Genomic DNA, 20428 nt, shown 5'->3' on the forward strand with positions numbered 1-20428 from the left:
GACATGCATCTTGCATGTGAGTAATCATGTGTGTGCGACAACACCATGAATGTCTGTTTGGGCGCCTGCAACACTGGATTTGGCAAAGGGACGTTGGATTGCCCGTGATTGCCGTGCTAAAATGTTGTGGAGGGGCGGGTGAGCACAACCGTAGAGCATGTCAGCCTGGCAGATCCAGCGTGTAGCTTGCTGGCTCGCCAGGGCGGCAGATAGCTCACTGGCTCATAGAATTGCAGATTTGGTTATCAACGCCTAGCCTTCCAGGCTCCTTTGAAACTTGTTCGGATCTTGCCTAGTCTTATCGTTTTGGTAATTCGCAATCCTCCTGCGAGAGCCGTCGGTATGAATTGTTGTAAAAGACTTGCGAATAAGTAGCCCAATCCTGCCTGTACTGAAGTCGGATGTTGTACTTCTTTCTCGAGCCAAAGGTTGCTGGTGCGACCTTCCGTTGAAGAAGCCCAGAGATGGAACAAATCACCATTTTGAACAGTATCTTTCAGGCGAGCGAAAGAGTCCAATAGGGGGGTAAAATACCGCGTTACAAGGCATCTTGCGACCCTCTCAGGGTCATGCCGTCAGATTATCGTGCTGCATCGCGGTTTGGATGATTCAGCGATGACAGTGAGGGTCGTCGCGCTATGGCCCATTTCCTAACGACGACGAGGTACATACCTCTAGCGGAAAATAGCGGCAGGAAAGACTTTTCGATTGAGCCGTGGTTCCACGGTGGAGACAGAGATCTTCATCTGAATGGAGCCTTCTGCTCGGAGAGGGCTGCTGAAACGGGTCTAGGCCGATTGATCCTTGCCGAGAGATTTGCAGCAGACCATCTCCGCGAACCGCTGGACTTTGGTGATGGCAGTGACTAACATCTGATGGACTTAGCGATGCGATGTTTCCATATAGCATCCCTCGGCCCAACAGAAAAAGGCAGCTTGAAGGGGGTCAATGCGCTGTATGGCTTGTTCCAAGGTACCGGTGCTTGTTAGACCGAGTAATGTTCGTGGCATAAGGCTGGATCAAATCGAATTTGGTGTAAGCGAGGCATAGGATACGATAAGGGTGTTTATCGTCTCAACGTTACATTTGGTGATGATGTACGGTAAACATACTGTATACAGCATGACGGAAGAGAAAGCGTGGTTCCTCGTTGGTTTCCTGGAAGTGGGCCCCGGGAATTTCTGGCTGCAAAGTGGATTTTCGTTTAACCGTCTCCATCTTCCGGAGCCCTTCGTCCATCCAGCAGGCGGCAAAGGGTACATGCGAAAACATCGACATTTCTGGTGGGTTATCCTTTCGGCACCCCACACGGAGCCAAGAGAGGGGGGTCCGGTGTCAGTGATAGGCATAGGCCATTGACGAGGTTGATGCGAGACTGCGACTCCGCGACTGGCAGGGTATTATTCGACAGCTGGATACCTTGACAAATTACACTGAGCAACTCCATGAGCAGGGCATCCTATAGTGTAGAATTTCCGTAGGTCTCCTCCACAGCGTGGCCTTTGAGTAACAGTAGCATGATCTCTGCCGAGGACTGTATCCCATGGACGCGGTTTGTGACATCGTTGTCGGGATATAGTAGCTCCACGTGAATGTGGTGAGCATTGCGTTTTGGGTGGTGACACCAAACGATACTCTCACACTCTGTGGCTGCCGCGTGCGTACGGCGTGCATCGCGCGGAGAAAGTGTGAGAGCGAACTTGGAACGCACAGGGGTTGTCGTCCAGTTCTAACTATATTACCCAGCACATATAGGCATTACATAAGAAACCGGTTGTGTTAAGATAAAGAGCAATGGGGACAATCTCGGTCTGCAGCTTACATGGAATATTGACGCGCAATCCCAGTTGGTGCCTTTTCTATTTCTAGTAGGAAGGTGAAATTGCCTTTCCTCTGAGTTGGTTTGGGTGGAGGGGGTGTTCGACTTTGGCCTCTTTGGTCACCGACAACGTATAACGTTCGAGTGGTTATATAATGTGTCGAACAGCTGAAACAACGTCCAGAACAGCATATCGACGTCATGTGGGAAGCGTGAGTGAGTTTGCCATGCTTATGCCAATTAGTACTGCGTAATTTGGTCAGATAGATGTATGTAGGTGATGTAGCGGTGGTGGCTTGCCTCTGGGTGCCATTGCTGCGAACGTTGTCTCGATCCAAGTTTCATCCGGAATTAAAGTGCGTATATCAGGGTCGACAATATCAAGACTTTGGACAAGGGCCTCCGGGCTGGAGACATTGGAGAGTCGTTAGTCAACATTCACTCTCTTAAAGTCCAAACCGAGACCCTGTCTGTCATTTGTGATTCGATGGCGTCTGGCGACTCGGATCAGTTGCCTTTGTGTAACTGGGAATTTTGCAGACACATCGATGGTTGCCGAAGTAGCTCAAGCCTCGAGACTGCCAGGCTGACATCCCGCAAGGACACCCCGTCGAGGAACTGGAGCTGGCAAGCACGGCACCGCAGCTTTGTCGCATTGATCATCCACCCTGTCGTTCTGGACATCGAAAGCTGGGGCATCAAGAGGATTTCAACTGTGGGCTTATTGTTCAGAATACAGTGGACTTGGCTGTCCTGGCCGTGTACACTACACAGTACTGCGTAGCTATGGTATCTTCTGATGGGCCGGGCCGTATGTGGATGTGCGGCGCTACAGTATTGGCATCCGTCCAGTCCACAAAGGCTCGCACGACGTTGTGATGCGGATAGGTAGGTAGCATCCGTCCCCGGGCAGATCTTGCAAGCTTCAGCTCTGGTCCCCTGACTTTGCCCAAAGCGTAATCGTGACTGTAACGTTCGCCAATGCACGGCACGGCAGCGCGGTTGCAGACCACAGTGGTAGCGGAGCGGGCAGCCACAGGCCAGTGCCAGACTGCCAGTGGGGTGTGGGAGTGGTGTACTGTGGAAGTAGCTCTGGTACCTACATAGCCAGCCAGCTAGGCTCCGTTCCCTTGGTGGTTCTCGTGGTGGAGGCTTCTCTTGGCTGGCGCTGGCCTTGCTACCTACGCAGTACCCAGCGAGCCCATGTGGTCTGTCATCCTCAACTGGAATGGCAGAGTGGTACCTGCCAGTGATGTTGTGTGCCGTAGCGTAGCATATGTACCCGGGTTTCTCTGGCGGTTTCTCGAGGCTTGTCCTGGTGTTGAGGTTGTCTCGCCAGAGGCCATGGTGCTTGTATCTAGTCGGGTGGATTCGACTGCTTTCAATTTTGCCCGCTCAACCACTGTCACCGGTAAGTATATTAGTTAACGATTGGCTCTCGCAAGAGTGATTGGGTGACAGGCGGCTTTAGCTCTGGGGGTCTGGCCCTGCCCGGTGCGGATACCTATCTTTAGTGCGAAGAAACACCTGAGGGAAAGTTACCTCGAAACATGAATCCTTGTGATCAAGACGGGAGGTCGGGGGGTCTGCAACTTGAAAAAGCAAAGGCTGGCTTTTGATCGTTGATCGCGGTGTTGATTGAGTGCTTGGCCGGTCTGCTGGTCTCCTGGTCTACCTAACCCTGACCCGCCGGTGTGCCTGGATTGAAACCGACGACTAAACCCACGGTGCGGCATCTGAATGATACGCTGGACGTTGGTCGCTGGAGAAAATGATTTGAGATCACCATCATTCCCAATTCCACAAGGTCTTGGCTTTGTGTGACGGGTGGTGCTAGGCTCGTTCGCTGGGCTCGTAGGGTTGGGGTTGGCCTGGAAAATAGAATGAGGACCGGAATCGGAGATGGCTCGCAATTCAACGAAGCGCTTGCGGTCATGAAATTTGAACGATTCCCTGCCCTGCCAAGTTGTGAGCTGCTAAAACGGCATGGGGCGGGTTTGTGAGCGTGAAATGGACTTGGTCCCTTCGGTGACTTTTCCATTGTGGGTGAAGTGAAATGGAGGGGAGCACGGGGCCTTTGCGGGAACCTTGGTCGCGCTTGCTGCGCTTCTTGCGGAACGGCACTACCAGAGCCGAGTAGCTTCCTTTTTCTGAGCACCGGTGGGCCTTGCGGAGAAGGCAAGAGCAATGCATGAGAAACCACTATTGAAATCCCGCCGCGGCCAGTAGGTATCGCGGCCGTCAAAGTGAGTGGAGAAAATCCGAATGGAATGACTGACCTTGTCCGGGAATTCAAGAAGGTATTTATTCCACACTATCATGCCTATTTTGCATCGGGTGACTAGTGAATCGAGGGTCGAGTGGTTGTTGACCACAAAGACCATTCGCTCAGGACATCAGCCCTTCCACTGTACGATCGGGATGAAGCGGTTGTGATATCAGGTATCTTGATATTGAGGTGATGGCGGGTCGGGAATCGCGCCAGCTCGTTTCTTTTTTGGGGGAGCAATATCGGGGCATTGCTTATATCATTAGCCATGGACACCTCGTAGGAGTCTCTCCAATTTCGGATACCTCACCCTCACATGGCAGGTCCCAAGTCCAGGCAGTTTGATGAGATACACACCCTCTAGAGCTGCGTCCTGTAGTATTTGACTGACTTGGAGACGGGTTAGTTCTATGGCCAGAAATCAAAGGAAAATGTAATGTCAGATGCCACTACTTACCAGTAACTTCACATGTAAAGGGATTGCGAATCGCGGAGCCGGGGTCGGATGCTCTTGGTGCGGAGGTGATGTATTGGCGTGCACGTCGGAGATTCTCAAGCTCCCTGGATGAGATTGCAACTCGACCATCGAAAGCTTGCATGTGCTTCATCTTCCTCTTCCACCAGTCTTGTCGTCTTCGATTGCCCGTGAATGGATGAGACCTGAGGTTGCGCAAGCGCACGCCTTCCCGCAATGGCCTTACCCCTCCTGCACCCTCCTCCTGTTCTTCCAAGTGGAACGCAGGCCCGCACGGGTTCCTATCCGCCGCAGCTCCTTTCAATACTCCAGCAAAGCATGATATCGATAGAAGACGATGGAGACTTGAAAACCTCCAGCTTCCACTTGGGCAGAGAAACTGGAGAGCAGATGGGGCCAGTTGGGCAAGCATGGAGATCGCCATGACAAACCGAAACCGAAATATCATGATTCCGATTGTGAAATGCCTTGTGCGTTCCTTCCAGTTTGGTGAACATTGAACATCGGTCGCGGTACGTACCTTCCTCCAGCTTTATCGGTACTGACTGTGTACCTACCCTCTGAGCTTCGTTCCTTCTCACCAACTGGAGATTTCTTTTGTGGCGATTGCCATCAGTTGTTGCTGATGATGCCCGCTGTGTGCCCCTCTCTCCCACCTGAACTTTCTAAACTTCCTTGTCAACAACCTCTGACAATTTTTCCACGTTCAAGCTGCCAGACTACAACCAACATCGAACTCGCAATTTTATTGAGCTGCTGTGTGCGGGTAGCAGCTTGATCCTCCTGCGCGTGGCGTGAGCCAAGGTGCCGACCTCGTCAATGATCTTCAGTCGGGGCGGGACATATCACGAATATTGGCACCTCTACGAGCGAGCGACGGCGCTTCGTTCCCCAACTGGGCAAGAGGCCTGATGAGCCGGGGTGCTTCATCGGGCACTTTTGAGGTGAGTTTTGCATAATGTTGTGCCTATCTGACAGTGCCCTTTGTTTTCTTTCAGATCTGATCTCGTCAGATTGTCGATTTTTCCCCCCTCTAGCCCCCTTTACCTCTCGCATTGAGGGCAGCGTCATAACCCGACGGGACCTTTGGGCTCATCAGCCTGAACGCCTGGAATCTCTCCCCAACGCTGCGGCCGAGAAGCCCGGAGGGCATGACTGCGTCCGATTCGGACCTCGGGCGCCGGGCAGCTATCTCGACTTTGAGATATGCGTAGGGCGCGACTCGAGGTTGTACGTACATATAAGCCGATGACGGCGACGGCCAGACAACCAGACATCTTCTCGGGACACCAGACAGCATAGGGGGTCTCTTATTGCCGAACGTCTGCCATTCCCAACCCGACCAAGAACCCAATGTCCTTGACCTGTAGGAATGCAAGCTCAACACACGCTCCGGAAAGCCAATACTACTACGTGCATATCTACACACACTCCAGCCGAGGAGATGCCAAGATGCGCAGATTGTGTCGCGATATGTGGATGAGCTCCCGTCGTGTCACCAACGCCAGATGCATAACTATCTGAGCTGCACCTCAACGTACGGCTCCTCGCCCACCATTCACACTCCTGTTCGTCAGGCCAGTGGCCAGTGGCAATCGAATACACTACAAGAAGAAAGATGTGCGGGAAGGGTGTCAATGCTGTCTGACTACATCACGGCGGCAGTGATGGTGGTTGATGGTCATTGCGCCCAAACAGGGGTCGTAGACGTGGTGTGTTCGATGGCTGCTGCGAGGCACACAAGTCGAAAAGCAAAAAGCAATGGACACTGGATGGCACGTCTCGTCCCGTCGACGCCGTCCTTGCGTTGGATGGCTACTTTCGCAGTACCTGCCGACAAAAAGCTACCTGCCTCCATCACGGACCCCCCCTTCGGCCCCTCTCACCCCCTGATCCAGGCACAACCCTACCAGGCCCCCATCACCCCTTGAGCCCTTGAGCACCCCTACCCTACCGCCCCTTTCGGGAATGTCGTCAAGCGGCGCCGTTTTCCCTACCTCCGCATTTCACTGCCCTGCGAACCGAACCGCAAGCCAAAACCGCACTATGCTGGATGTACACTGACAGTACCTTTCCCAGTCCTTGCCAGATCGGCCCACCCATCAGAGGAAGGCCGCGACCGTTCAAGTGCCTTGTCAGGTTACTCTGCCGAGACTCGAACACATCGGGGTATTTTACCCGTACCCTATCGGCCACCTATCGCACAACTCGAGGGAATCGAGGCAGCAGGACGAAAAAGAACAAGCTCGCTCGGCCGCCATCCAGTTGCCATTCAGTTGTCAAAGCTGTCAACATAAGAGAACGACGAATGAAACCAGCGATGCTCCTAATCGCGCAAGGCGACCAAAGCCCAACACATCCGGCCGGTTATGTTCGAGGTCGCACAATTGTGCTTTCATGGTCTGATTTATCCCTTATGTCCTGGTACTTTTTTTCCTTCTTCACGTCGATAGTGTCAAACGAATCACATACAGGGCCTCTGTGTTTCCTCTCCCTTGAGATACGGAGTGGCCCGTAGACCCGCTGGGAAGGCTGCGCAAGACAGAAAGGATGTTTCGGCTGCCGCGGTCCTGCTTCACGTTATGATAGCACGGCCGGCCCCCATATCCTCATCTGGCCTCGGCTCCGTCAACAGCTTGTCAGGAGCAGGGCCAGGAGCAAGTCTCCAACCCGCTTTACGCCAGTACAGTGTACAAATTTGGGTTCGTCTGGAACCACCAGTCCACTTGTGAGGATGAGATGATGCATCCACAGTTTTGGTCAAAGCTCCTATATAACGACCGTTGATATTGCTTCTCTCTATGCCTCCTTTGGATCGCGGCCGTGCTGTTGTTCGGTGCTCAACCCGGCCAGGTGATTGACAAAAATCACCGAACATGCTCTGTGTGTTGAGTCAACCACCTCCGGCCAAGTTGGCTAACCAGGTTCTGCGATAGGAAAAGGTCAGACTGGAAGCAGGGGTTCCATAAATTTTCTGTCCTCTTTCCGCAGCCGAGCGTGCTGGGCCAAAGATGCTGGGGGCCTGGGTTGCTGGGGGGGACTGGGAGAGGGGCCGTATTGGCCCCTCCAAACACTCCGCCGTGGACCCTGGTCAAATGGCAATCTCATGAACCAAATTTTTCTCTGCCTCTTGAGCCCTTCCCCCCGTGCCCCCTCACAGTCAGTCATTCAACTCAATCCGCTCTGCTTGGAAACCACAGAAAGAGGGGATCCTCTAGCAGCATGCGAGTTTCTTGCCCAACGGTCTTCTAGAAATTGCGGGCCTCTTAGATTCACTTCTGCCCAAAGATGTTCGGAGAATCATGTATTGCTAAAATCATTCGCCCTGGTCCATCACTTACACAATGTTTTGACTGGGCCATTGTTACGCTTGACCCTGGATTGGCCAAAGGAACTCTGTGTGAAGCCAGTGGAGACGGGCCGAGGGGCGGCGACAAGGGTCGGCGGTTCCTCTGGGTGACGAGCCGGAGACGGGCGAAAGTGCACTCACACCTGTTCATCCTCTTCTCTGATCGCCTGGGATGTTTGGCCAGATGTTCCTTCAGCGTCTTTATTCCACACCCCCATGCCGTTATTGCTACGAGGTCTGTTCCTCTTCGAGCTAGTCCATGTTCCAGAGGCCCCCTCCACCGTTTTCAGAGCAGCCAAACCTCGAAACTAGCGTGCCACTGTTTTTGGTCCTTCCTTCTACCCCTCCGCTCTGCCGGACGGGGAAGAAGGGGCATGAAGCGGACGGGAATGGCAGTTGCTCGAGTGGTGTGTCTCCGTACAGTAGCTTGAATTCACTACCTGACAAATTCTTTGCGTCAGGGGGATCAAAACCATCATCACCCAGACATCACTCTTCATGGCACCAAGGGTCAGACTGCTTCATCCTCTTCATTTACTCTCCTTGTGTCGGATACGATGCCGAAGTCATTCATGGGCTCTGTCATCAGCAACAGTCTGTGTCGGGCATAACGAGAGCTTTGGTGCTCATTTCCCAGTGGATTAAGACCCAGAGCATAACACTGTCTGCTATGAAGAATCAGAGGGAAGAGATCGATCCTGAGCTCGAACTCTTTTCTGTGGGCTAAATGGGCCGTTAGCTCTTGATATCATACCCCATCTTGACTAGCAAGGGTCGCGGCCCTGCCTGCCAGATCGTCTCGTTTTCCCTCAACCTCCTTCCCTGTACGGTTGGATCGTTTCTGCAAGTGCGAGAGTGTTAGAAACAATCCCCTACCAACCCACCCTCGTGAAAGCCGCTAACTTTTTGGTCTTGTCCGTACCCCCTGTAGCTCCCGGGACAGTGCCGAAGTTAACCCTCCTCTCATAACCGTCCTCTTGACCATTGGTGGCACTTGGCTTGATACAAGTACATACATATGTACACCACCGCGCTCTTCTACGACTTCATTCTTTCGTTATCCGATCCTCCTGTCGTTTCTTCTGTATTCCTAAACAACTAAGACGGCTTCTCTTTCGATCTCTCCTATAAGCATCTACTTTGGTGCTCTACTCTTTCGCCCCACAACGCACGAGGAGGAGTAAAGACTACAAGGCAAAACTTTCCTCCAGCCTAAGCGACTCGAAGGTCCTTTCTGTTAAGGAAACCTTCGGGCAACCTTTGGAGTAGTGACAGCTGCCCATGTCAGCGACAGCAACATACACGGTCAGTATGGCAGAGTTGAGAGCTGAGACTCAGCACGGAGGCATCTGGCCCAACTACGGGAATCCGGTGCAGATGAATACTGGTCGGTATAACACTCAAGAGTCTTCGGTACCAGTAGGATCGACGGCATCTTCACATCTCGTACGCCCTCGCAGTCGTCAACACACAATTGACTACCACAACGCACCATACCATCATGGACGGCCTGCTCAGGAGGAAGGCGATGGCTACGAGAGATATCCACACCCTTCGTTGATGAACATCCCCAGCATCACCACAGGCATGAAGCGCAGCTACTCCCAGGTCGACCAAGCCCCCTACACGGAAATGGTCCAAGATCTCCGCGATGACTATAAGCCGGCCATGAATCACGACCAGAAGTTGCTCTCATTCAAGAAGGTTGGCGACAAACATACCATCGTCGATCACAAAGGGCGGATTCACGAAATCGAAATCGAAGCTCAACTTCACGGCATGTTCTTTCTGTCGGAATTTCCTTCGCCTGGCGACGGCAATGTCTTGAACGCCGAGTTGACTTGCTACCGCCGCAACCTGTTCCAAATTAGTGGCAATATTTGCTTTCCTCAAATACCGTTGTCCGTCATGCTAGAAACGGGCGAGACCAGCCAGATCAAGAACATGGAAGTCACCATCTCGGCAATCGAATCCGTCGACGGCCACCCTGTGCGCCTGATCGTCATTCCCTGGAAGACGCCCCCACCCAACTCACCAGAAGTCAACCAAGCTCCCGATCAAGAACCTCCGTCACTCCCTCTGATTCCCTGGTCCGAAGAGGAGGAAGACAATGGAGGAGATCACTACGCTATCTATCCTATCGGGTGGCGTCGACTTCAATTTAGGATGTAAGCACCACTTCAAAATCACCACTCGACTTCGCTATGTTCAGTAAGCTAATGAGTTCCTTTCTAGCGCAACGGCCAACAACGGTAGACGGAAGGAACTCCAGCAACACTTCGTTCTACACTTGAAGCTTCATGGAACCCTGGCGAATGGTACGAAACTCGTGCTTTCGGAGCTTACCACTGCGCCGATTGTTGTCCGAGGAAGAAGCCCGCGGAACTTCCAGGCGAGAAAGGAGATCCCGCTGTTGGGATCTAGCGCTGGTTCAAGAGGACAGACACTAGTGGAAACCGGTCACTCAATCGTTGCGCAAGCTGTCGCGCTCAACAAGCCTCCCTATGATTCGAGACCCCGTGTCTCGAGCATGGACTTGCCCAGAACAGCGTTCACTTTCACGTCTGCGAAGCAGATGCCCCAGAGTCCTATGCAAATGCGTTCGAAGTAAGTCAAAAAAATTTCAAGATACGGAAGAGTGGCATATTCAAAGCAGTGATGCCAGTTTCGCTAGGATCCTGACTTGAAGGAAGAAAACGATCCGCGATGCTAACATAGGTCAGCAGTTCTTACCCAACGAGTTGGAACCCATCTAGTCAAGTGTCGATGCCACACAACCCAGGATCGACCTCTTACCCGACAACATCGATGGCCGGCCCCGAGCCCTATCCTAAAATGCCCCTCTCTGGAGCGTCCAACTACACGGCCGAACCCCAAGAAATGCCTATCCAGCAGACCTCCATGCCTTCTATGCAACTGTCTCTGGGAGCCCAAGACCAACAACCGTCGGCCCCTGTCCGAACACAATACGCAACTTACGCATCGGCACCTCCGCCGCATCTTTCGTTGCCGAGCACGGCGGACAGCTCGCTTAACGTGCCGCGCTATGTGGACAGCAACCCCCGTCCTTCAAAGAGCCCTCGCCACGGTAGCCATGGCTCACTCACGAACGAGACGGCCTCTGGGGAGTACCGCTATGGTCCCCCTTCGTACCTTGGCAACAGCTCGAGCGATATCAGTTCCCAATCGCAACATCATCCGCCTGCGTCAGGTGCAGGAGCAGGAGCAGGCGGGGCGCCGTCGGGCGCTTACGGTACACCATCTCAAGAAGGAGGTGCTTCTGCCCCGTCGTCTGCGCCTACGAGTGCGGCTCCGCCGCGGGATTACTTCCCCCCATCTCAGTCCTGGACCAGCACTGCGGGTGAGGGGCAGACTTCGTCGTACTCCAACGGAGGTGACAGGTCCTACTCCTTCCCTACAGGTGTGAAAACCGAGCCACACTCGCAGCCTCCGCACTCGGGTGCAGCCGTGCCAGGCGTGTATGGCAACAACCACTATGCTTGGAATGCCACATAAGGAGAGGAAATGAGTTTGGATTCATGACTGAAATACCAGGCTGCTAGTTGCGTTTAAGGGCATGTTCTAGCGTGCTATTTCCCTAGGCTGATGATAACGAGGAGATGATGGCGTCATAAATGGTAACCTTTGCTTGAATGTCAAGCTTGAAAAGGGGTGGCGGTAAAACAGTGGTGGATATTTGGTGTCTTAATCCCATTCAAGATGGGCTAATCAACGACACTGTGGAAGATTTGCAGCTCGGCATTTTCAACATGCCGGTGACCCGCCTGGAAACAACGCACTGCCCGGTTGGCGGGATGCGCCTGGCGTCAGAAGAGAAGTCGAGAAAGCATAGGGAACAAAAAGGAGTCTGTATGTCTCCAAGACGGCGGAGGCAGTTTGATTTCTTGTTGGAGGTCCAAAATACCTTTTTCTTTGCGGTTCTGTGTTCCTCATTTAGGAACTCTGTTATTCTATATCCGTACATACGCATACACGTCAATGTACAATTTTCATGTATTTCTGTTGCGGGCGGCGATTCGGCTTCACCACTGACTGCATGATATATATTCTGAAGGGATTTCATTTGTCATTGTCTTCGGTTCTTGTTGCGCATTTTCAACGTTTAATCGATACCATCCAAATATCACAATGAGCATTACCTCTCAGAACGATCTGCCTGTGTTTGTATGATCAATATGGTGAATATCTGCGCAAGAAACCAAGTAACTGACGGCGCCTTTCCTGAGTGCTACAAACCCCCTTTCATGTGCATTTCCGTACACCCACTGACTGATGCCCACCCAGCCTTAGCCAGCGTAGGTAATCCCAGTCTCACTTTGCGGAGTGAATACATCATTCAGGATCATCATGTCACGCTCACACGGCACTCGCTCATGCTGTGTCTCTCCAAGTTCAGGGCATTCCCCCCCCACGTGGTCACCCCTTGGTCGCAGCTATAATGGTTGTTAGGTATACCGAACTTTCACGATAATGGTCGGTCTCTAGGTGGACATGGAAGTCACAGGCAAAGTACTAAAGGAAGATTAGGTATACAGGCTCGGTGAGAAGTTCGGCGACGAAACCCAGAAAACATGAGACATGAACTCGTGTGACTAGGGCACTAGATATATCCCCTTCATCAATTTCTCTCGTCTCCGTTTTTACAATTTGCTCGGTCTGTCATTTCCCTCTGGAAAGGAGGAGTACACGAACGAGATAGGCTCGAAGACCCAACCCAACCCAGCCAACCTCCCTTTTTTTTTTCTACTTCTTCTCTGCGGCATCCCATCGAATCGAGTTTGTAGGTACCTACCAACTTGAGAGGTGAGATATGTAGTCAATATCGCATCTCACGTCCCACAGCTTCTTGTCCACAACTTCTCTGCAAGAAACTCGCCGCCACCACTAGAAAGTCAGCAGATACTTGGCTGGTTTTGTGTATGTATGTATGTATACAAGTTTACCTTGATCACTACTGACATCGAGAACGAGCATTACGTACCTTTAGCTGATCTGGCAGGTGTTACTTCTACCCGAAATACCTACTACATACCTCTACCTACCTACCTACCTACCTACCTACCTACCTACCTACCTACCTACCTAAGGATGGGGAGATAGGCATCCAGGCCCGGCTTACTTGTATGCTATACATAACACATCAAGTCCAAGTTCAAGTTCAACACCTGCCGGTGTTACTGTCGTGCTCCGTCAGGCTCCCACCCTTCAAGAACCCCCCCGGACCCCCCGGATTTTATCAGGCAGGTAAGTAGGTAGCGTAGGTCCTACATACATGATGAAATGCTGTGTCACCAACCTCTCCCAACCTTCCCACCGACTGACTTACTTGGACAGAAAACGACGATACATGGCGGATACCTTGGAGCTTTACTATGGGGAGATGGATGGCTTTTTCGGATTTCCATTTTTAGTAGGGGCGCCGTTGTGTAAACCCGTTGTTCCGTTTTGTCTCGTCTCAAACGCTTGTTACGTTCTGTAGACTGTATCGGTACCCGGGATCGTGTGTTGAGTCTGGTCTTTGACGACGGACTTCTTGTTTGATGAATTTGTCTGTACAGTGAGACAAAAAAGATGACAAGCAGATAGATGGTGATGGGTGGATAAAAATGCTCCGGCCGGCTGCCTGTTACTTTTTTTTCTAGGGACCGGATCTCATCTACATCTTTTCATCTGCTGCCCTTGATCACGATGGGCACACAGTGTTTATATGAGACGGCTAAGGTGGTGGAAAGGGTGTGTAATGGTCACCATGGTTTGTATTTGAACCGCTCTCCTAGGAGGACAGATAGTCTCAGGACGTCATGATGAGACATTCGTAGAAGAAGCACCACCGGTGATCCAGTGGAAGTCGCTGCGCTTTCGACGGCAGCTTCCGGTTCTGGGGTCGCGCACGGAGATAAATCGGTTCGAGAGAGACGTAAAATATTCCGAGACGAAGGTGTGCAGAGTATGGCGTCTCGAGACAGCACGTGGAAATAACATGCCGGGAAATCATATGAAGGCAGAAGGGGGTCTCTCAATTGCAAGTTGGAAATGGGCAAAATGTTTGAATGTTGACAGAGGTTGGACAGACGCCGCGGCCTCGAAGTCAAGAACAGTGGTAGCAGACAGCTGTCAGTCGGGTGGCAGCCCGGCTCACCTGGCAACCTGGCAGCTGGCAAGGACCTTGCCAAGTGCGAACCTCCACAACCGCCCGGTGCACGGCGACGACGAGATGCAATCCATGTCGCGCGCCTGCGTTTCCTGATTCTCAACACCAATTCGCTCGTTCGTGACAATTGGTTTGGTGGATTGTGATTGCACGGCCTCATTTACTTACGCCCCTTATTTTGTGACCGCAGTTGCATCACACGGACCTGCCAGCTAGCTCTTCAACACCACCGGACCTCGTTGAAAAATTCTTCCATTCACATAATCGTTCATCAGTGGCACAAAATCTCGGCTCACAAAAAGGCCAACCACATAATTTCACATCACACGAGGCTTCTCAACCCTTGAAAGAAATTCAGGCAAAGAAAAATGTTTGAGATACCCGACGCAAAGCGGTCAGTTTCCCCCCCCCCCCCCCCCCCCCAAAAGCCTTCTCGTATCCAATATCTGCACCAGACAGGTCACCCCAAACCTGTCACGGTACACACAATACCTATGTACAGAACTTTTTACTGACCTGTGAAAACAGAGTACGAAGAGATGAGCTCTTCGGCTCAGGGGCCTCCGATCGTGGCTCCAGTCCGGACACAGCGGACGAAGCGGAAACGGAAGCCAAGGCTCAGCTCCTCAACGCCAAACTCTCCAGTCTGCTTTCATTGAAGTTTGAGTTTGACGACGGTGCGGCGGATGACGATGAGGCCACTGCTGCTGCTAAGGAGCCCACAAAAGCTCCGTCCAAGCAACCTGAAGTGACCAAGAAGGAGGAGAAGACCCAGAAGAAGAAGAAGGAGACAAAGCAAACAAGTCAAGGCGACGACGACTCCTCGACCTCGTCCTCGGATGATGATGACAGTGACGAAGAGGACACACAAATGCAAGACCAGCCACCACAAGAAGAAGAGGAAGAAGCCGCCGAATTCGAGTTCCGGCTCTTCTCCACATCAGCTCCTCAAAAGATCGTCCTCCCTTCCAAAGAAGAAGAGGAAGGCGCAGGCGAAACGGTCATCGCAGACCGGCCTATATCTTACTACATACGCGGCGAGCTCACGTCCGAGCAGCAAGAGCAGTTCCGGGCCGCGGCCGTGACCAGCCAAGACATCCTGAACTGGGCCAAGCAGCGGGCATGGGGACTTGAGGTGCCGTGGAGGGTGAAGAAGATTGTTGTGACAGTGAAAGGGAAGAAGGGGGAAGCGGCAGCGGCAGCAACCCACCAGCATGGCCAGCCGGTGGTCACGGGGACCGAAGTCCAACAACAACAAGAGGGTGGGGGTGAACAGCAGAAAAAGAAGAAGAAGCGACTGGGAAAGAAGGGGAGGATTGCCATGAGGATCAAGGAAAAGGCGAGGAAGGAGAAGGAGGAGGCGGAGCAGAAGCAAAAGATGACCAAGGAGGAACACCTGAAGGAGAAGAAGAAGCGGTTGAATAGGGAGAAGAAGCTGAAGAGGAGACTGAAGGAGAAGGAGAAGAAGATGGCGGGCAAGGCGGGAAGTTCGGTTGGTGATGCTATGTCTGCGGTGGGGCAGGATTCGGATTCGGAGTAGGAGGAGGTGGATAAGATGGTTGAGTGAGCGATTCGTGGCCAAGTGGCGATGAGTTTGTAATTGTTGTTTGTGATGACGGGATACTGGGGTGGTTAAGGGGGTTGCGGGCCATAGTTACGAGGCGGATAGGTCACTACTTTTGTACAAAGTTCTGAGGTGATGACGGCCTTTTGTAAACAAACCCCTGAAGCTCTATGGCAATTCTCTCGTCATGGTACTGCACCGGTTCGTCAGAGGAATTTGGGTCAACTTTGTCGCAATGAATGTACAAACCCAAAACGTCAGGTTTGCCTCCTCTTGAGCAAAGCACGTCATGAAGATAATTCATGACGGTTTTGGGCATGTTCCATGAGCTCCATCCAGATGTTGCTAGACAACGAAGGGCAAAAGCACTGATATTCCTCCCCTACAATCCCGTCGCGCTGTAATCTGGCCAATCATAGGCGGCAGGCGGTAACGCTACCCGACGTCAAGCTACCTAGCGCGGCAGGAACGCGGCAAGCTCTCCGTATCAGCTCTTCTCACTGTAGCAACTGCATTGCATCCACCACTTGAGCACAAGGAAAGAACATCTTGAATTGAATTCCACCCCAAAAGATCATCTTGACATGTTTTCTTATTGATATTCTCGGCCAGCATCAACGGTATAGCATCTTCAACAAACATGAGGTAGCCCTATCGACAAATCACGACGACCATTGACCCCTGAAACGACCCCGAATTCTTCAGTTTAGCGGTCTTGTCACTGGCACTCGCAGTTGCAGCCATCTGCCCCACCAATACCATCCACCCTCCATGACCATCATGAACGCGCTCTGGTCTAGAAGCACCTCCTCCTCTGGCGACAGCGCAGAGAAAAGCGCCAAACCGACCAGCGATGCAGTGAGCACCACTTCCGAACAAGTGGCCGATCTCTCGGAGAGACCAAATGCGCCAGCCCTACCAGCTCGCCCGGCCCTCCAGAGGAATCAGCCTTCGGCCCCTCCTCCAGCAGCCCCGTCGAACCCTCCGCCGCCAGTTCCCTCCGGTGCTGGCTCCGGCAACGCCAACAATGCGTCAGCACAACCTCAGGATTCCCTGTCTTTAGCCCAGCTACGTCGGATCGTTGCCGAGTTCCCCAAGTCCGAGCCGATCGCCTACGACTATGTCTACACGGATATGGGCCCCATCGAGGAGGAGGTGGACGAGTGGTTCCTCTATAACTTCTGGCAATGGGTGCGGTTGAACAACGCCAACCGGGCCTTTGACAGCGCCTGGGTCAAGATGTACGGGGAAGACGAGACTTGGGACACTGTCGACGACGATGACAGGGAGAAGTTTGTGCGGAACGCCGTTGAACAATTACAGGTGTCAACCGACAGGGAGGCCCGCGCCGAGGCTATCGGTACGCTCATATACATAGTGCTGGGACGTTGGGCCGAGACTGTCAAGGCAGCGAGTCTGCCCAACCTTGCGGACCACAAGGTCAAGTCCGCCGCCACCAAGGAGCAGCTGGATGCCATGAAGGCGGGTGTCAAGCTGCTCGCCAAGTGTGGCGGCATCCCTCCCATGTGGGATGCCCTGAGGACGGCCTTTGAGCCGTTCTGGGCAGACGATGGAGATGTTGGCCAGATAGTGCAAGCCTATGCTGAGGAGCTGATGCATCTGATGACCATCCTGTATATCTCCTTGCAGACGACGCTAGACGACCCTGAGGATATGGCCTTGGCCCGCAAAGAACTACGTACGAAGTCCCTTCCAACATATGGCGCTCTGTTGAGTTGCTAACATATGACAGTTGCGCTCAACCCGAACCTGGTTCACTTCATGTTGCACGCCACGGCAAAACTTCGATGGGACGACAGGAACATTCTCCCCCAAACCCAGGTCGGTTCAACTACCTTTGGAATCCCGGTCGCGGCCAACCAACATCGAATGCTCATGAGTTCCCAGGTTTTTCTTTTGTTCTGGAAGTCATTGCTCCTCGTTTTCGGCGGCTCCAAACACATCGCCGAGGCCAAAAAGGCTACGGCAGAGACACTATCCGACGTTAAGGACAAGGAAATCATCACTGCTTCTCCGCTCGACTACCATGTGTTCCGGCAAGAGATCACATCCAAATACCCGTCATATATCCCGCCCCAATGTGCCATTCCACTCGAGGCAGAGCAGACGTCAATCCTTCCTCCGCTACCTAACCACCCAACCAGGAACAATGGACAAAACGGTATCCTTCCCGGCCCACCAAACCAGAGCGCCTCCGCCTCAATTCTCCATCAACCGGTTCATATCGCGACTCCTGCACCTTCCCCTCCTCCGAGCCCGGGTGTTGGTGGAAAAGGCGGTAAGAAGCAAAACTACCAGACTAACCAAAACTTTCCGTTCATGTATCCACCTCTGGATGCCACGAGCAACAGCGCTGGCGGAAAGGGAGGCGCCGGCCTACAGGACCTGCTGGTAGGCAGGAAGTGGGAGGGAAGCGACGTTCCCGCCTCCATCATCGAAGCTGGCGAGCTATTCTCGACGCGAACCAGGATGACACGAGCTACCAGGCAACTCTGGGAAGAGCGCGAGAGATTTCTCAAGTCTGAGCGCGGGTGGGAAGGCGTCGATGAGGATCTCATTGACGAACTCGATCTTTCTGAACTTACACTTGAGGAGAAGGAGGAGCTGGGCTTACTGAAGGAGGGCGAGAAGGAGAAAGGGAAGCTTGGCCACGAAATCGACTTGGGACCCCGGCCTGTGGATGATGACATCAAGCATCGTCTTGAGGCCGTCGAGGAGTTTTATGTAGGTCTTGAGCAGTGATGCTTTTCGTCTCACGTCACATACTGACTCTATTACTCCCTACAGAAAGAGGCTCTCCCTCATCTGCAGTCACTAGTTATTGTACTGCTGAAGGCGATTGTTGCTATTGCCAGCAGTCTAGTTCAGCCACAACCCGGACAGCAAAATCCTGGCCCGCAGAACAATGGACGAGTTGGCGGGGGACCGCCCCAGGGTCGGGGTCAAAATAACGGCAACAATGCTGGCAACGACCCTCCCTCCCCCTCGGATGACAATGTCGATGAGGCCAGGAGCAGAGAGATCGCGGCGAAGGCGGTGACGGGTATCATGATCCTGTTGTTGAAGTGGCTAAAGCTGTCACGTAAGTTGATTATACGACCAAGACAAGTATGAATGCATCGCTGACAACCGAGTGTCCAGATATTCTCAAGTTCGAGTACTTCACACAGCTACTTTTGGACTCTAATTATCTTCCTCTAGTACTGAAGCTGTTTGCTCTGCATGATGTGCAGCAGGTGGTTGAGAGCAAGACCGACCGGATAGAACACAGGTGAGATTGCTTCGTCTCCTTCGGAATATTACCTCCAGAATACCAGTTACTAACTCATAATGACCAGTTTCTTCTACTTCTGCGGTTCCCGTGCCGGCGCAATTCCTCAGCAGGGTCTTATCAACCCAACCGCAACCGACTTCGAAGACGTTGACGTGAGCGAAGACGAAGCGGCCCCGCCCGCCATCAAGAGAAACCGTTCACCCCCTAGCGCAGGAAAGGGAGGACCACCCGATGCTTCTTCCCAATTCACATCCCCTCAATCAACCCAGCAGCAACAACAACAGCTAGAAAACTCCGGCGTCCCCAGCCGCCCCGAGGTCGACGAGCTCGGCTACCCCGTCAACCCGCTCCCGAAAGAACCCATCACCGACTTCTCCCGGCGCAACTTCTTCTCCCTGATCAACTACCTGCGCGTGATGCAAAAGATCTGCAAGCATAAAGCCCACCGCAACCTCCTTTTGGTGCACTACAAGTCGTCCAACATCCTGCGCAAATCCCTCAAAGTGCCCCAGCAGGAACTCCGCCTGCACACGCTCAAGCTCTTCAAGAACCAGGTCCCCTACTGCGGCCGCAAGTGGCGCCAGTCCAACATGCGCGTCATCACCGCCATCTACCTGCACTGCCGCCCCGAGCTGCGCGACGAGTGGCTGTCGGGCTCAGACGTCGACGCCGAGGTCGAGGAGGCGCTGCCGCTCGAGCAGGCGCTCAGGAGCCTGACGCACTGGTTTAACGTGCAGCGGTATCCGGAAAGGATGGGCGCCGAGGTGACGGCGGCCATGAGGGAGGAGAGAGATTTCTTTACGCGGGAGCTGGAGAAGAGTGATTGGATGGGGTGGGAGGGGATCATGGCTGGAGGAGGCATGGGGATGGATGGTGCTGGTGGTCCTGAGCCGATGATGGGGATGCCGGGTATGGGTGGTATGGGGATGATGCCCGGAATGGGAATGGGAATCGGTGCAATGCCCGGGATGGGCGGCATGGCGGGGATTGAGTATGCGGCTGCGGCGGCGGCGGCGCAGACGGAGCATGAGAGCTCGATGGGGTGGAGTTAGGACTGCACTTGCTGTTCTTAGTGAAGTTATGGTTGATTTCAAGGAATCCGGTAAAGCACTTGATCCTGATGCTATCATGCGTGAAGCTTCGTCGCGCATGGATCCGCTGAGAGCCTTGGACGCGCTCCTGTCGCTCAACCAGATGGAGGAAGGGTTACGGATTTGGCTAAGGGGGCGAAGATGGCGGATCTGTTTTCGAGATTTGATGGTGTGTGTGAATGAGTAAATGAATTAGATGCAACGAGGATGCCATCCATCCTGCAGCGTTCTCCCAACATTTCTAGGTATTCAGCGGAACTAGTAATGGGAAATAGTTGTAACATCAGTCGCGTTTGGCTATTATTATTATCTTCTCTATTTGATCAGACAGACAGAAAGCCGGACTGGACGGACGGAGTAACTTTGATCAACTTGCATCGAGACTCAAGTCCAT

General features: G+C 53.0%; 5 protein-coding genes across 5 annotated transcripts; 4 read left to right on the plus strand and 1 right to left on the minus strand.

Annotated features, from left to right (window-relative positions):
• Nucleotides 1-638: 638 nt before the first annotated feature.
• Nucleotides 639-869, plus strand: B0H65DRAFT_420209 (uncharacterized protein; the record flags this gene model as incomplete). Its single annotated transcript, XM_062824262.1, has 1 exon — nt 639-869. The coding sequence occupies one exon, from the start codon at nt 639-641 to the stop codon at nt 867-869; it is 231 nt and encodes a 76-aa protein (XP_062684192.1).
• A 3229-nt stretch (nt 870-4098) lies between these two features.
• On the minus strand, nt 4099-5296 carry B0H65DRAFT_456287 (uncharacterized protein). The gene is made up of 4 exons (XM_062826281.1): nt 5275-5296; nt 4546-5075; nt 4446-4478; nt 4099-4311 (listed from the first exon to the last, which is right to left on the minus strand). The coding sequence occupies exons 2-4, from the start codon at nt 5009-5011 to the stop codon at nt 4208-4210; spliced, it is 603 nt and encodes a 200-aa protein (XP_062684193.1). The 5' UTR covers nt 5012-5075; nt 5275-5296; the 3' UTR covers nt 4099-4207.
• A 3472-nt stretch (nt 5297-8768) lies between these two features.
• On the plus strand, nt 8769-11528 carry B0H65DRAFT_102635 (putative heterokaryon incompatibility protein). Its single transcript, XM_062820458.1, has 3 exons — nt 8769-10080; nt 10148-10519; nt 10639-11528. Exons 1-3 carry the CDS (start codon nt 9194-9196, stop codon nt 11426-11428), a joined length of 2049 nt encoding a protein of 682 aa, XP_062684194.1. The 5' UTR covers nt 8769-9193; the 3' UTR covers nt 11429-11528.
• A 2458-nt stretch (nt 11529-13986) lies between these two features.
• B0H65DRAFT_456294 (uncharacterized protein) lies at nt 13987-16028 on the plus strand. The gene is made up of 2 exons (XM_062826282.1): nt 13987-14478; nt 14613-16028. Exons 1-2 carry the CDS (start codon nt 14453-14455, stop codon nt 15622-15624), a joined length of 1038 nt encoding a protein of 345 aa, XP_062684195.1. The 5' UTR covers nt 13987-14452; the 3' UTR covers nt 15625-16028.
• A 121-nt stretch (nt 16029-16149) lies between these two features.
• Nucleotides 16150-20325, plus strand: B0H65DRAFT_456296 (protein required for hyphal anastomosis). The gene is made up of 5 exons (XM_062826283.1): nt 16150-17347; nt 17402-18393; nt 18457-18751; nt 18811-18940; nt 19008-20325. The coding sequence occupies exons 1-5, from the start codon at nt 16420-16422 to the stop codon at nt 19993-19995; spliced, it is 3333 nt and encodes a 1110-aa protein (XP_062684196.1). The 5' UTR covers nt 16150-16419; the 3' UTR covers nt 19996-20325.
• The last annotated feature ends 103 nt before the right edge of the window (nt 20326-20428 follow it).

Source organism: Neurospora tetraspora (genome assembly GCF_033439725.1).
Source record: "Neurospora tetraspora strain CBS 560.94 chromosome Unknown B0H65scaffold_2, whole genome shotgun sequence".
Classification (NCBI taxonomy): Eukaryota; Fungi; Ascomycota; class Sordariomycetes; order Sordariales; family Sordariaceae; genus Neurospora; species Neurospora tetraspora.